Source organism: Carettochelys insculpta, chromosome 30 (assembly GCF_033958435.1).
Source record: "Carettochelys insculpta isolate YL-2023 chromosome 30, ASM3395843v1, whole genome shotgun sequence".
In the NCBI taxonomy this organism is placed as follows: domain Eukaryota; kingdom Metazoa; phylum Chordata; order Testudines; family Carettochelyidae; genus Carettochelys; species Carettochelys insculpta.
The window spans coordinates 5,788,832-5,805,325 of NC_134166.1; the positions used below are offsets into that span (position 1 = coordinate 5,788,832).

Here is a 16,494-nt window from a genome sequence, read left to right on the forward strand (position 1 = left end):
CCTTACCAGTAAACTAGGGCGGGGTGAGCAAAAAAACTTTATACATCCAGTCCCAATTTTCATCCCTGCAGTTAGACAGGTTGGGGGGCCCTGCTAACGTCATCCAAACCGATGGAAATTTCGGTTATGATCACATGAAAAAAAACCTTTTGGCACATCTAAGTAAATAATTGTGTAGAATGTAAAAACTTTATTAATCGGTATACACGTGACTATACAGACATAAAAAACAGAAACATATTTCAACATTTTAATGAGACGGATGAGCCTCAGACCTAGCAGCTGACTGTGCTGAACCCCCCTTACGAAATTTCACCAAGCCGAAGGGGCTTCCCCCTCACTTTGCACAGCCCTGAACAAGGGAAATGCAACTTAGATGGGAGTACTATCAGGTGGGGTGCATAACTGGCTGGATAACTGTTCACAGACACGCTGGAAGGGAATAACAAGTTGGGTTCCACAGGGGTCAGTTCTGTTCAATATCTTCATCAATAATTACATAATGGCAGAGAGAAGTTCACAGGTGCCGCTGAGCAGGGAGGGTTTGCAACTGCTTTGGCAGCTTGGTCAGAATTCAGAATGACCTGCACAGACTGCAGAAATGGTCTGAGGAAAACAGGATGAAGTTCAATAAGGACAAATGCAAAGTACTCCACTTAGGGAGGCCCAATCAATCAGTTTCACACATACGCAATGGGAAGTGACTCCCTAGGACTGAGTTCTTCAGAAAGGGGCCTAGGGGGTCACAACTCCACATTAGCGGCTGATAGTGGGCTATATCCTCAATGACTGAACCGACCTTGTCAACTCTGGCCCTCCTCCGGACTGGGACTCTCTCCTTTTCATGAGCCTATATATTTAGGCCCTCCTCTGGAACCTCCACTACATTCATCTGACAAAGGAGGTCTTTGCCCATGAAAACTTATGTTCCAAAATATCTGTTAGTCTATAAGGAGCCACCGGACTTCTCGTTGTGTTTGACGATACAGACTAACCCAGCTATCGTTCTGATAGGGGTCATAGTAGACCATAAAAGCTAAGTATGAGTCAACAGCCTGACACTGCTGCAAAAAAAAGCAAAACAGGATTCTGGGATGCATTAACAGGGTTGTTGTGAACAAGACATGAAAAGTCATTCTTCCACTCTACTCTGCACTGATTAGACCTCACTAGGAGCACTGTGTCCAGTTCTGGGCACCACATTTTAGGAAAGATGTGGAGAAATTGGAGAGGGTCCAGACAAAAGAAACTAAAATGGTTAAAGGTCTAGGAAATGTGACCTATGAGAAACTAAAAAAAATGGGTTTGTTCAGTTTGGAAAACAGAAGGCTGAGAGGGGACATGATCACAGCTTTTAAGTACCTAAAAGGATGGTACAAGGAGGAGGGAGAAAATTATTCTCCTCCACCCGATGATAGGGCAAGAAGCAATGGAGGTTTAGGTTGGACATTAAGAAAATTTCCTGTCAGGCTGGTTAAGTACTGGTTGAAATTGGATAGAGTCGTTGTAGAAGCTCCATCATTGGAAATATTTAAGAACAGGTTGAATAAATATCTAAACAGGGATGATACAGATGGCACGTGGCCCTGCCATGGAGGCAGGGGACTGCACTTGATAACCTCGGGGTCCCTTCCAATGCTAGTATTCTACGATTGGTTTGAGCATCTACATGCACAGTCCCCCATGAGCTAAATGCATATGAGACCATTTCCATTACTCTACTTACATAATTAACTGGGATTCATGAAGAACATAGTAGTCTGAAGTATAACTATACCTTGGTCTGAGACTACCCATTGCTGGGTGCCATCAGCCATCAGTCTGGAAGAGTTGCATTCATGAACTGACTGCACAGAGAAACAGAGCTTGATAAACTCCAGGGAAGTGGTCATTTCAGATCAATATGTATGTTTATTATGAAAAGATACAGCTTCCCATTCCAAGTTACACTGCACCATTCGTTGTCCTTCCACTCCAGTTTATTAAAGTACAGCAAAACAAGCCATCAAAAACATCTTAAGGCTGGGAGCATGTGGCTAGTTGGGCAAAGCAGAGTGCAGGCACAGGAGGATAGGGCTTTGTTATTCATATGGTACATATGGGGAAACTCAGGCACAAAGATATGATGGCCCATATTTATTCAGGGATCAAAAATAGAACCAGGAGTCCTCAGCCATGTCCCTGAGCAGAAAACAAACCTCACCCTTACGGCCTCAGCCACTGCTGTAAATTGGTGCGGATCATGTCAGTTTCGCTCACCCGCCTTCACAGGTCACCATGCTCCATGCCTGAACATCCTTAAGTGATTTAAAAACATGGGGAGAACAGTGCCAGACGGAAACAAGTAGGAGAGGTAGGAGGAGAGAATACTCCTATTTGCCTTCGTTTTCCTCCCATCAAACCGAACCTAAAGTCACGGCTCAGGCAGCAAGAGCGGACAGTGTCCAGCCACGGCAGAGCTGTTAGAATTTGAGATGGCACCAACAGGAACGGCTGAGAATGCTGCAGCACGCACTCCACTGATGCACACTAGGACAGGCCTTGTCATCACCAATGCCACTACTCTGTAATCTTCCCCTGAGCCTTTCAAGCTTAGCCAGCATGCCTGGTAAACCAGGGCTTAGCAATGCACCTCAGAAGTCTCCAGCCACAAACTTCAGGGCCTTGTTACTCACAGTACTTCCCAGATTACATTATTATATTAAACAAGGAGATCCATGTGAAAGGTGGCAGCTGCTGGACAACCCTGGAGACTGAAGTCCACTCTGTATTCACGGAACACGGGCAACAACAATAAAGGCCTCCTCTACTAGCCACCAGATGGGGAAACGGAGGCACAGAACACCTCTAGGGACAAGATGGGAGCTCAGTCTCCATGGCCCATCCAATTCCTGGATAAAGCTGTCAGTGTCAATTCTGGTAGCGGTCTGAGAATGTTTGTCCTGTCACAGAACTGAGCCCCCTCCGAAATTCACTGCATACCCACCACTGGATGGCAGCAACCTGGGGCCCATAACATCTCGAGCTGGCCTTGAGCCAGTAGTGTAGAGGCAAAGGCTCTGCTTCTTACTGCCAACCAGCCAGTCATTCCTGTTACGGTTTGAGTTTGAGCCAGGGATGAACAATGGTGAGGATCGAAAGGATGGAAGAGGCAAGGCCGCACAGTCCCACGAACCCTGGGTTGGTCTTGTACAGCCCCAGCTTGTCCAGTGGGATGAAGATATCGCAGGCGTTTTTCACCACGTCCACAAGCAGAGGAGGGTTGCTCCTCAGCACATGTGCAAGGAGCTGCAGTTTGACCTTCAGCCTCAGCACCAGCTGCTGGAGGCTGCTGTCTGCTCGCAGCGCATGCCTGGTCTCACTGCCTTTGGGACGCTTCCCGCACACCTCGCGCTCCATCAGGAGGCGGATCTCATAGGCATCCCGGCTCAGGTTCAGGATCAGTGCAAAGAGGTAATATCTGAAAGGCAGAAGGGGAAGGAAAGAGGGTTTGGCAGCTAATATTTACTGTCCACTAAAGGGATGAAGCTCCCACTGACTTCAGCAAAGCAGGATGGCACCCCAAGGTTATGTTACTGCAGCCGAGAGGCATGAATGCAGCACATGAAGATGTACCTGAGCTAGTTTTAACCAGAGGTGGGAAAACTACCTCAAAAGTTCCTTGAGTAAAAGTGCAGCACCTTTCACTTCTAGATACCTGAGTACTGTCTAGAGATGACGTACGTGCATGCACATGCATGCACTTTTACTCAAATAGCTTTCCAACAGGACACCAGAACCTGTACTTAAGTACATTCCTCTCGAAGCAGCTGTATGTTTACTCAAGCAACTTTCTGAGTACATTTTCCACCTCTGTTTTTAACAGGGACAAATCAATCAGCAATAGTGGTGAAGCAGCAGCAGTAGAATGAGTGGTGGTCGCGTGACCACAAACCCCTTTGCCAGGTCCCATGCTTCTGCGGCTTTCCGTGTAACCTGAGCTGGCTCTATTAACACTACATGGGGCATGGCTGCATATGCCACAATTACACCTCCTGATGGCACTGTGGGCAGAAACTAAGCACCTTTATCAGGCCGTGCAGCACACGTTCCCATCCACATTCATATTCCTACCATCAAACCTAACAAAGTCTTTGTCGGGGCAGAAACACCCTCAGTGTCCAGCCACGGCAGAGGTATCAGAAAACGTAGGATGTGATATTCAGAGGACAGTCTGCAGGACTAGACACCAGAATGCCTGGGTTCTATTCCCAACTCCTAACAGGAAGTGTGACTGAAGGTTAAAGCCATGGACTGGGTTCTCCTGGAACGACTGTGGATAATTCCTGTTGCTGCTCTGTGATGTGTTTTAGCCAGTCGTCAAACAGATGCAACGCCGTTTATTTCCAACAGAAGATGGAAGGCACATCTGTCAAGAGCTTTGGGAGTTCTGGATGGGTCACCACATGAAATTAAAGGGGTAGCAGGTTTAAAACCAACAAAAGGAATTACTTCACACAATGCAGAGTCTACTTGTGGAACTCCTTGCCAGAGGATGCTGTGAAGGCCAAGACTATAACAGGGTTCAAAACAGAGCTAGATAAATTCATGGAGGATGAATCCATCAGTGGTCACTAGCCAGGATGGGCAGGGATGGTGTTCCTTAGCCTCTGTTTATCACAAGCTGGGAATGAGTGACAGAGGATCACCTGTTCTGTTCATTCCTTCTGGTGCATCTGGCACTGGCCACTGTTGGAAGACAGGATACTGATCTAGAAGGATCTTTGCGCTGACTCAGTATGGTTACTCTTATACATGCTAGGGAAGTGTTATTAGAATCGCTGGTGAGGAACAGTTGCACAATACAACATACTGTCTTAGCTTTGCTATTGAAGGCAATATGGCCAACATAGATTCTTCCTCCACTTCCTAGGCATTCATGTGCATTCATCCTTCTATGCAGGATGTTAACTTGAGCTCACTGTCCCTGCATGGATATCAGAGGCAGCACAATTCAGGGCATCGGATGCAGAACTCACAGTAGATATGGTTGTATTGCCAATGCTGCCACAAACTTACTGTGTGCCCGGTGAGGTGCAGTGTTCTCTGTAAGTTGTGCAGTTGCTCAGGAAAGACCAGAATGCCACCAATCTGGTTGGCAGAGTTCCCACAGCTAGGTTTTGTGGTTCTACTGGAGGTGCATGGTTACACTTGCCTTCATTCACATAAAAATGTATTCTGCACAGGGATGGAAATGGCTTGACAGACTATTTGGGTGGGGTAAACTGCTCTGTGCCTTAGTTTCTCATTGTTCACCATAAACTCATAGATAATGATACATGTCCATTTCTGTGAAGCCCTGACATCTGCAGACACCAACTGCTCTATTAAATATTATCACTGCTTTTAATAAAGAGCCTGGGACATTTTTTCTTGAAAGAGCAGGGATGCTACTTCCAATCCCGCTGCTTTTTCTGCCCATTATGACTTCCCAGAGAATTTCTACAGGTATGTTTGCATAAACTAATGCATAAAGTTACTGCATGACACTGAACGGTTCCTATGGCCACCCCTGAGGTGGCTGCTCTTCAATGCAGGGCAAAGCGACTCCTGGATGTAAGGTTGGCTACGTGTTTTGGGATGGAAAGTGATAAAGAAACATTTAGGCAGCAACTTCCACTGAACGTCAAACTCCCTTCAGTCCCTTTGAGAATCCCAGTCTAAGACAGCTATCACAGGAATAGGGTGAGGTGGTTCTGTCCAAGGTTTGATTGTCAAGTTATAAACTGTTTCCTCTGGGAAATAATGAGGAATTCTGAGTGACCCACTATTTCTTGGGAGGAGGGAAGAGACAGTGCCATGTTATTTCTGCAGCAGTACAGATATTGTTAGCAAGGATGTGTCAGAAACACCCTTCCGCCCTCCACACATTTACCAGGCAGGACCATCCATCACCAGGAAAAGCAAATGGCTCTGGCCCAGCCTCACCTGAAGGACCGCTGGCTCCACTTGTCCTGGTCCATGTGAGGGATGAGGCCTGACTTTCCCACCCACAGGATGTTATCGCAGGCAAAGTACATGGCTCTGTTCAGGTTGCTGACGGTGATGCAGAAGCGCAAGACCACATCCGACAGGTGAATGGCTCGCTTTGCTGACTCCAGGGCGTCCGCCGAGTTGCCCAGCCGAAACACTGGAATGACAAGCAGGCCGAAGAAAGGATCAGCCAGACATTCCCTGCTGTTGAAATAATTTACACACGGCACTGATGCCTACAGGTCAGGGTTCTGGGGTAACAGACACATCCTTCCCGCTTTCCACATCATGCTGTAGTGCCAGAGACCACACCCATCAAGCATGAGGGCAGAAAACTACAACAAAAGGTAATCAGTGGCATAAGACGACTTGGGTTTCCCTTGTTTGGAGACCCTCCCACGACAGGTCTCTGAGAAGGTGGCTTCACTTACACTTGCGCCCCAGGCTCAGGTGCGCTTCGAGCTGCTTGATTCTGGTGAGAAAATCGTCGCTCACTCCATTCTTCTGCAACGTGTAGCCAAGCAGAGTGCAGGCGTACTGAGCAGCTCTGAAACAGAGAACAGAGCACAAAAACTGTTTAAGGAGACAGGATTTGCCTTAATGGATCACTCCAATAAGCCCAGGCCCCTGCCTACACCATCAGAAGATGAAACGTCCTCTTCTTCCAGCCCCTCTTGGCTATCTGTGGAGTGCTGGCCATGGAAGGGAAGAGACTTTTCCCTGATCTCTGTAATGATCATCATACTGAAGTATATGATTCAATTATCAATGTTACTACAGGGCACGAAATTCCTGCAGCAGAACATTCCACAGGTTGACCACAGACAGGATTAGAAAGAATCCCTTCAATGAATGTGCCATTTCCACTCTAACCCATGAGAATAACTCACCTCAGTTCTACAAAACACCACACAGAGTCCAACTAGCTCATTTCACCTAAGGCTTCTTAGCCTCAATGTAGATTTAAAAATAAAACCATATAAAGGATCCAGTGGCAACTTAAGTCCACCTGGGGCATGGGCATCCCCCTGCAGAATGGGCATGCCCTGAAACACTTTGCTCTTCACACTTTTCCACTTCAGCTGCATATCTCTGGATAGCATTTACAGGGCCTTTTCAAATCTCCAAACATTGGTCAGTTTCTGGAGCCAGCTGAAGGGGCCAGTTTCAGTTCTGTTAGGATGACAGTTCTGGGAATACAGCAGAACTCTCTCTAGACTCAGTAGCTCCCATCTCATTTTCTTACCTAGAGCTGGGAATGGGGAGTAAATTCTCTCACCTCTTCCCTTCCCTGGCTTTCTACTGTGAGGTCAATTTTTCAAAGTTTAGATATGCAAGTTGGACACCTAAATAAGATTCAGCAAGGTACTTCCTGCACTGGAGTTGTTCCAGTGAAGCCAGTAAGTGCCCTCCTAAATGTCATGTCCTACATGTGCTGATTTTCCGTGCAGCTCAGCACTTGCAATGCAGTGATCTCCATAAGACACTAGGCCTTTCAATGCTTCTGAAAAGGAGGCCATACATTTAGCAGGCTAACTAAGGATATAAGGGCCTAATTTAAGAACACAGGATTAGGACACAAAGGAACTCGTGGGCAGCGTTCCCCGTAAGATGAGCCCCTGGGTGGCCATTCAGGAGATTCAGGTGCTGCCCAGCTGATCAGCAGCGCGCCCACAGCCAGCAGCATGTGTTTCTACCGGTGATGCACATCTGCACGTGCCTTGGTGCACAGAACATTTATTCTGCACATGGCTGGATAATAGTAGAAGACACGCTACTCCTGGGTCATTGTATCCAGTGCGTGCTACCACAGGCAACCCCCTCATCCCATTCAATTCAGAAACTAATCAAGCTTAATTTTTGAACTGCTTGAGTTATTTGCTCCTACTCCTATGGGGGTAAACCCCGTTCCCCGCCAGTTTATACCCATTTGCTCTTGGGCCAACACTGCCCTTCAACTTGAATAGCTTTTCTTCCTGCAGTTCCCTCCTCCCGGCTGCATTTAGAAAGCATGACCATACTCCCCCGCTCAGCCTTTGTTTTGCCAGGCTAAAAAAGCCGAGCTCTTTTACTCCCCTCTTGTGAGATTGGTTCTCAATTCTCTTGATCATTCTAGTAATAAATTACAGCTTTAACCACTTCCCAACCAGAGATTTGTTATTTTTAACCAGAGGATCCAAGTCAGGGCCCTATTACGCTAGCCCCTATATTATCATTATGATTTATTATTTGTGCTGCCCTGAAGCCCTTTCATTAGCAAGCTAAACATTTCACATTAGCATCTGCTAAACATTTCATGGGGACTTTTGCGGCTTTGAGGCTTTGCTCCCTACCCTTCTGGAAAGAGCACCCAGAAATCAGAGAACAAGTCATATGTCTTGACTCTCAACATGTGGGGCAGGGGAAAACTGGCACTCCACAGCAAACATGTGACTTCTTAACAAACAGCTCCCTGTTTAGCCATTTGGCTCGGTATGAAACCGGAGATGTGACTTTTTTCATCTCTGTGTAAAACCGCAGAATTTTTAATCAAAATAATAAACATCAGCAAAGCAGGAGGGAGGAAGGTTGCGCCATTGTGATTGCTTTGCTGCCCACAGAAGCGCTACTCCAGAGTTTAAATGCTATAGTGAGAAAAATCTCAAGGGACTTTTACAGACTGTCTCCTCATAAAATGCTTGGCTGGAAAATGTAACCTTACGTAGCCTATCTTTCAAATATTACCATCTGATCACGTGCTGTCTTTTGAATTACTTTAGTCCACCAGAATGTATCACATCGATAGCCATGATGTGATTTGTTGTTTATCCCCAGAAAAGGGACCGCCTGGACAGCTTTCTCCTGCCAACGAGCCTCCATTCTGCATCCCGGGAAGCAGTGTTTTGTCTCCATAACCAGTTCAGTCCCTAGCCTCATTGCTGAGACTTGCTACAAGGGGGACCAATTAGTGCCAGTTGTGGCTGTGATTCATTATTCCTAAGGTGAACCTATCAAGGTGCCAAACCCAGCCCCGTTCAGCAGGAAAGAATGTGGCTGCAACAGGTTTGAAATAGCAAACCTGAATACAGTTCAGGAGAGAAAACGAAAGGATCACCCCCTGACCCCAACTCTGCTTCTTCTGACAATGGGAGATTTTCCTGTCCAAGATCATGAGATTCCAAAGAGCTTCTTAATAAAGAACCGGACAAGGCTGGAGTTTGGGGCCGGGAGCAACAGGAAATGCTACAAGCAGATAAACATCAACGGAGTAAAAGCAAGCAAAGCCAGGGGCAACACGTAACATGTCTGTTGACGGCGCTTGCATTAGATGGGGGAATAAAATGTAAGGTCATGAAGAATTCAAGGGAGGAAGAAAAAACATTATGGAAGCAATTCAATATTAGACCAAATTGAAGTGAGATATCTCCCAAATTTGTGGGTACAGGAACAGAGTTTGATACGAAAAGTAGCTGAGCACTCCAACTCCAACGGTTTTAATGCTGTCTCTCTCAAGATCTGGCCCAAACCTGCAAAGGTCAAGGACTCATGGGGCCTGGAAACAGGTCATCCCACTCTGCAGAAGGGCAGGATGGAGGGATGTTTGCATAGGGAGGAGTCTCCAGACTGTCACTCTCATGGTTTCAAGTTTATGGTTTTCAAGTTCCAGCTTCAGGAGTTTTGTGATCAGCTTTTAATTAAAATAAAAGGAAGTTTCTGGTCCTTGTGATTGAAAAGTTGAAGTCTCAAGGCTCAGAACACCAGACAGCTAGTAAGTGAACCAATTTTCCCCCATTCCCCCCAATCTCATGATATAAGATAATTTCATAATTTTGCAAGGACCAATCTTGTCATTTTACAACACTGGGGTTGACAATATGGAAGACACTTCCTACCGAGAACATCTGCCTTAGGTTACTAAGACAAGACAACAAAAGTTGCTTCACGCTAGGTTTACCCTTCTACCCCATTCTCCCATCAGACCCCTCTGTCTGCTTCTTCCACCAGGTGCGTCTCATCACAGCCCTTGACTGAGCTCGCTGCAGCAGGGACTGTCTTTGTTTGTACAGCATCCATCACAATGGAGCCCTGGGCTTACATTGGGGCATTTAAGCACTGTGTGACACAAAGAACAAGTTTACTGCACAGTGAAATTAGTTTAACCTGCTCCACTGCGTTCCTCGTGAGCTAGTTCATTGTTCCTGGGTTGAGCTCACCATGCAGCAGCGAAGCTCAAATGGCCCAGAATGGGAGCAGCACTATACCACTGAGAGACATGATGTGGTTCAGTGAATAAAGTCCTCATCTGGAAGCCAAAAGATCTAGTGTTTATTCACAGCTTTTCCACTGCCCCAGGGAAGTCACTTGCTCTCTCCTGCTCATTTCCTCTCACACTCTTTGTCCTATCTATCTAGCTGGTGAACCTAAAGAGCAAGGCTTGTTGTTTATTACATTGACTCAGAAATCCAGCATTGTCTGAGCTATGCAAGCTCTGTTTTGCCCACCTGAGACAAAGGGTCTTCAAGAACTTGGACATCTATGCCACGACAAAGCTCCTTGTGTACCACACAATGGTTATTCCAAAGCTACTGTATGCATGTGAAACCTGGACACCGCACAAGCATCATTTGAAGGCACCTGAACAATATCATCAACGCTGCCTCTGGAGAATCCTAAGTATCTCTTGGGAGGATAGGCACACGAACACTAGCATTCTCTAAGAGTCAAACATGAGCAGCACTGAAGCCATTATCATTCACCAGCAACTTGGCTGGACTGGTCATGTGGTTCAGCTGTCTGACCAGCACCTCCCAAAACAGATTCTGTTTTCTGAGTTGAAGGAAGGATGGAGGAATGCTGGGGGCCAGAGGAAGCCATATAAGGAAGTGCTGAAGGAACACATGAAAAAGTTCAGAATCAGTGCTGACACTTGGAAGAACCTTGCTCAGGACTGTCCCCAGCAGAGAGCGGTAATTCGTGGGGTGGTCACACAGTTTGAGAGGTACTGCTGCAGTGCAGATGAGGCGAGGCGGAGAAGAAGAAAAGAGCAGCAAAAACTACCCCTCACCCCTCTAACAGCTACCAACACCTGCCTCTTCTGTGATTAGACCTGTGGCTCCAGAATTGGCCCGATCAGCCACCAATAGACTCACAAATAGGAGGGTGACATGAAGACATCCTGCTCATCATCAAGTGACTACCAAGAGAAGAGAGTATGCACATGTATAGCACCTGGCATTATGGAGTCTGGATATTGCTTCTGGCAAGTAAGTGCCACTCTAAAAGAAATAAGTAGTAATACCACCCCCACTGGAAGGCTAAGAATCCCAGCTCTATGGAAAAATACATCACTTCTAGCTCCAATGGCTCATGATATAGTGCAACTTTAAATCTGTCAGGGTCTCCTGGGTCCAGCAGTGATTTTTTTAGCCCAACTTTGGGACTGAACACAGCAAATCAGGAATTATTTTAGGGAAGTTCTAAGGCCTGGAAATCAGACAAGATGATCACAGTGGTCCCTTCTGGTCTTAGAAACTACAAAATCCTGAAATCAATTACATCAAAACATTTACATTCTTCAACATCTGCTTCGTGCAGAAGTAACCTGATACTAGAAGGCATTTCATATCATGACCATGTGGCACCAAAAACTCTCACGTTTGAAGTCAGAGCCTGCACATCCCAAAAAATACAGCCTAACTTCAAAGCAGAGAGATGCATTTCAATGCCTTGTTCTGAAGGGTTTTTGTAAGTCATTTGTTCAGAGAGCGTCATCTAACTGTCTTCTGCCTGGCTTTCATCTCTGCCTACAAGTCATAACAGTCTGAGATACTAGGTTGCGCTAGCTAATTCTTCTCCTTTACGAGCACCCTTCTGTCCACCAATCCCAAAGACTGCAACAGCTTGATAGATGCTCAAATCTAATTAATAAAACAGGAAGCTGAGGCACAAACTGCTTAAGAAACTACACAAGAAATCAGTGGCGCCAGGACAGAACCCAGGAGTCCTGGCTCTCACTCCACTCCACAGCTCTAAATATCAGCCAACATTCCCTCATGGAGCTGTGACCAGAATTTGGGTGTCCTAATTTCTTATTCTATACTCTGTTTATTAGACCACATGTACACATTTGCCCAAAATGACCATACATGGATTTTTGCTAATCTAGAGGCTTTTCTACCACACAAACAGGTGTCCATCAAACTGGCTCTATTTGATGTGGAGGTTTGGCAAGTTTTCCTTCTTTGGCTGCCTCAGAAATCTTCCATTGTTTATCAGGAGACTAAACTAGTCAAAGAATTGGTGCTAATAATAATGCAAGAAGAGAATGTTTAAAACTACATAATTTATCTTGACAGCAGTTCCCCTTCAGAAGTCTGAATCCAGCACACTCTGCTTTGTCTACTGACAAACAGGAAACTTTGCCAAGTATTTGCCAAGCTGTAATAAATATTATTTGCACCACTGTAGCACCTTGGAGGTCCAGCTATGAACGAGAACCCCTAGCACCTAGTACTGTACACGTGCAGAATAAAAAAGAGTCTTTGCTCCATATGCACCATTAAGCTTCACCCTCCTTTGATTCACCACAGGATACTAGTCAAAACAACCTCCCAAGAAGAATCTTTTAAATGTTTCTCATCTCTGGCTGGCTGAAAAAGCCTATTCCTGCTCCATTGGGGCAGGGAAAATACAGATTATTAATGACCAGAATTTAAAATCAAACCTCACAATGATTATGGAACTCTTTTTTTAAAAAAAAAAAATGAAAGCCCAAGTTTTCCAGAACATATAGGAAAGTACAATTGGTGAACTGATTTCACAAGCACAGAAATCCATTAAGCATTCAGCCTCTCTCAATGCTAGGACAAGTGTGTTCAAGGGGATATGTACACCAATGCCGCTTCTAAGCAGCAAAACATTAGTGCAGTGGTGTGTAACCTGGGGACTGCATGTGGCCCATCAGGATTCATGTGGCCTGTGAGGGCAGTTTATTTGCTGTTGCCTGTGCACAGGGTCTCCAAATTCTGCTGGTTTCCATCCATGTGTTTTTTGACTACTGATATTACTAAAGCAACACACATCTACAGTAAAAGAACATGAAGCAAGATGCATGCGGATTGCACACAGCATTTAGTGTTAGAGTCATACGCTCTCCCTGCAGCCAATCAAAGCACTGCCGTCGTTCAATCGGCACACTCTGCAAATTCTAGGTATGCCAGCACAGTGAGCAAAACTACCTCATCCCAGAAGCCCATCTTGGTTACAACGATCTTGCGGCCCAATGAGATGAAAGAGGGCCACTCATGAGGCCCACTCACTAGCCGAGGTTTCTCACTGCTGCAATAGCTTCTCACTGCTTACCTAGAGGGGGCTTGCTATTCCCTGACCTTGGAGAGCCCTGTAGTTAAGTAATGATTTTTTTCATGCTCATCAATGATACAAGGTAATTCCAGCTCCAAAGAACACTACAATATTTCAGAAGAATAAGATTGTTTAGCCTGCTAGATTTCCCCTTGTACATAGAGGTGCACTGTATAAAACAACAACTGTCCAACAAAGGTATTTGGCAGGATTACAAGATCAAAGAGTCACTGGAAAATTAAAAGCAACGAGTTTATAACAGAAAAAAGATCATAAAAAGAAAAGATCAGCCAGTGGACCTTCATGCTGTAGGGAACCATTTTTCAACTGGGAGAGAGGCAAAAGGCCGTTGTGGAGTTTGGGAGGTACTGAAATTGTTATTACACTCTAAAGCAAAGCAAATCTCCTTCCTCTACCACCCATGTCTTCAAGCTCAGCCTCTCAACCCACACACAAATCAATATCACAGAGATAACACTCAATATAAAAGGATTTCAAATCAGGGGTTGCCAATCAGAATTGGTTTAGAAGCACTCCTGTAGGTTTAATAATTTTGTCAGGTTTTTATATATCAGCACTGATCTCAATGATTTGTGGCTATGATAAAATGCCATCTATCAACCTCATTCTTCAGGGCATGAGCTGGCAATCAAGAAGCTCTTGACTTCTCTTTCCCTCAGAACCATAGGATAACATGATACACGACCATGGCCTGTGGCATTCACCATTAGATGCCATGGGCACTGGGGAAAGAGCTTAGGGCTGGTCAACACATAGAGGCTGTGTCTACATTAGCAAGTTTCTTCAAAAGATTTTTCAAAAGATCTAGCAGAGCGTCTACACACAAAAAGTGCTCTTTTGCAAGTAAATCAAAACAACGTGGTGCTCCTTTCTAAATCACTCTTCCTTTTGCCTTTCAGGAAGAGTGCCTCCTTTTGAAAGCTTCCTTCAAAAGAAAATGTGTGTAGACACTCTGCAGGCCCTTTTTCTCGAATGAGCAGTCCTCATAGGGTCTGATTTTTTGATCCTTGGACTGTTCTTTCACAAGCTGTGTGGACATTCTCTTTCAAAAGAGTATATCACGCTTTTGATCCACTTTTGTGTGTGTGGACCCACTCTTTCGAAAGAAGTTATTTTGGAAGAGATCTTCCAGAAGAGCTTCTTCTGAAAGATCTCTGTAGTGTAGATGTCGACAGGTTGTTGTACCACTACAATTGTTGTTTAGGAGTGTGCTTTTAACAGACAATTATGTCAGTACAATCCCTAGAGTGGATGCAATTGTACTGTTTTAAAGGTGTCTTATGCTAGTATTGCTTACTCCCCTTCCCATGGCTATTAAGCAATACTGAAGTAACTGTACATTACAGTAGTTGAATGTGTTTATGATACTAGGATAGTTAGGCTTTTTGTGCAGACAAACCCTTAGATGAGACTATTGGTCTGGCCAAATTCTCAAGACACCTGTTGATTAGCGTACATGCAATGATGTCTCTGTCCTGCACTGACCACCTGCCCTGAGAATATTTCTGGGCTTCTTGATCACTTTGCAAAATCCATGAAAAATCACAAGGTTTGGGGAAAGAAGGGAGAGTAAAGCAGTTCCGGAAAATAACAAGTAATTAGAATTCTGCAGGGACTGATGCATTGCGTATGCTAGAAATGGTTTATGGTATAGCTCTAGCAGCAAAGCTTCCTACTGGAGAGACAGCTCATACTGGCCAAAGCAACCATTTGCTAATATAGGTTATATTAGTTTCCTGAATGAAACACGCTATATCAGCAAAGGGTCCATTGACGCAGTCTGTGGCACGGAGCTTCCCAGCCCAGAGCCCCAGCCTCAAGCTTGAGGAGTTCACACCAGCAGGATGACAATACCTGTGTACAGACACAACTTTGAAGGAACGTGGGCTCTGAAGCCCATCCCAGCCCTAGCCACTGTGGCCCAAGGTGTAACTACAGAGCATGGTCTATGCAGCTTTTGCCGAGTCTTAGCACACTCCTCATTCTCAAGTTTGGGGATCCAGACAAGGACACTCACTGCTGCAGGATGCCTGAAGGTACCTAAAAGGACTATTTTGCCACTGTAACTAAATGGACACTGAGTCTTTTTCTGGTGACCTAGGATGGTTCAGGTTGTGATTTTTTTTCCACACTCATCACTGATCCAGGTAAGCCAGTAAGACCTTTAGTTGCAGATCACACCTACATCTGGTGGCACATTTGCTGCAACACATGACTATTTTGACACTAATATTACAATGAAGTTTCAGAGGCCCTGGCAAGTGAATTCTGGTACCTTCCCCAAAATGATCCCAAACACCCAGCAACTCCTAGCTCAGACAGATTCACCCCTGGATCTTCTCAATCACTTCCCTTCAATTCAGGGTGTACAGGGGCGTCCTGCTATTCACCAGCAGCCCTTGGCTTGTGGGGCCCCAGACCTCCCACACACATGGGCGGACACCATACCTGAAAACCCGCTCCTTGGCTTGGCTCTGGGCACTGAATCGCACCCAGGAATCCATGGTGTAGTTGCTCTTCCTCTTGGCACTGCCGGGCCTAGATCTTCGCGCCTTCTTAAGTACCGGCTCCTCCCACCCTCCTCCGCAGGGCCTCGCAGTGCAGCTCCGCCTGGGGCCCCTGGGCCCGGAGCCTCCCGGTGCAGCTCCGCCTGGGGCCCCTCGGCCTGGGCCCTCCTGGTGCAGGTAGGACCGCGGTTGAGAACGTAGGAAAGGTTCTCGTTCCTCGTTGGGGAAAGGGGGGAAGCGAAGTCCCTCCGGTCACTGGGGCAAGGAGAAGCGGCCACTTCCGGGAATGGAACGGTGGCGCCCAGGGTTCAAACTTTGGAAAGCACGCAACGCGATGTGCGTGCGCCCCCTAGCGCCTAACTGGGGAAGAGCCGCAGCAAGTGTTCCTGCAGCCCTCATGCACCTCTTCTCTGCCTGCCGCCTACCTCAGTAATACTCCAACGGGTTGTCCACACTCGCCCCCTCCTTTGAAGGGGGCATGTAAACGAGCCTGCTCGGTGAATAGCAACGAGGTGCCGCGCTGCATATGCAGCACCTCACCAGCCTAATTCTCGGCACACAAACTTAGAAGCTGTGCGGGTACCGTGAAGCGCCCATGGCTACACCGCTTGCC

General features: G+C 46.2%; 1 protein-coding gene across 1 annotated transcript; it reads right to left on the minus strand.

The window, feature by feature from the left end:
* Positions 1-155: 155 nt before the first annotated feature.
* PEX11B (peroxisomal biogenesis factor 11 beta) lies at positions 156-16,159 on the minus strand. The gene is made up of 4 exons (XM_074981244.1): positions 15,823-16,159; positions 6,444-6,559; positions 5,968-6,169; positions 156-3,460 (listed from the first exon to the last, which is right to left on the minus strand). The coding sequence occupies exons 1-4, from the start codon at positions 15,876-15,878 to the stop codon at positions 3,094-3,096; spliced, it is 741 nt and encodes a 246-aa protein (XP_074837345.1). The 5' UTR covers positions 15,879-16,159; the 3' UTR covers positions 156-3,093.
* Positions 16,160-16,494: the final 335 nt, after the last annotated feature.

Excerpts from the sequence above, each read along its gene's own strand:
- PEX11B (XM_074981244.1), bottom strand. The coding sequence starts at position 15,878 with ATGGATTCCTGGGTGCGATTCAGTGCCCAGAGCCAAGCCAAGGAGCGG. Across the intron at positions 6,560-15,822 it reads GCCAAGGAGCGGGTTTTCAG|AGCTGCTCAGTACGCCTGCA; the intron begins GTATGGTGTCCG and ends TCTCTGTTTCAG. Across the intron at positions 3,461-5,967 it reads TGGAGCCAGCGGTCCTTCAG|ATATTACCTCTTTGCACTGA; the intron begins GTGAGGCTGGGC and ends TCTGCCTTTCAG.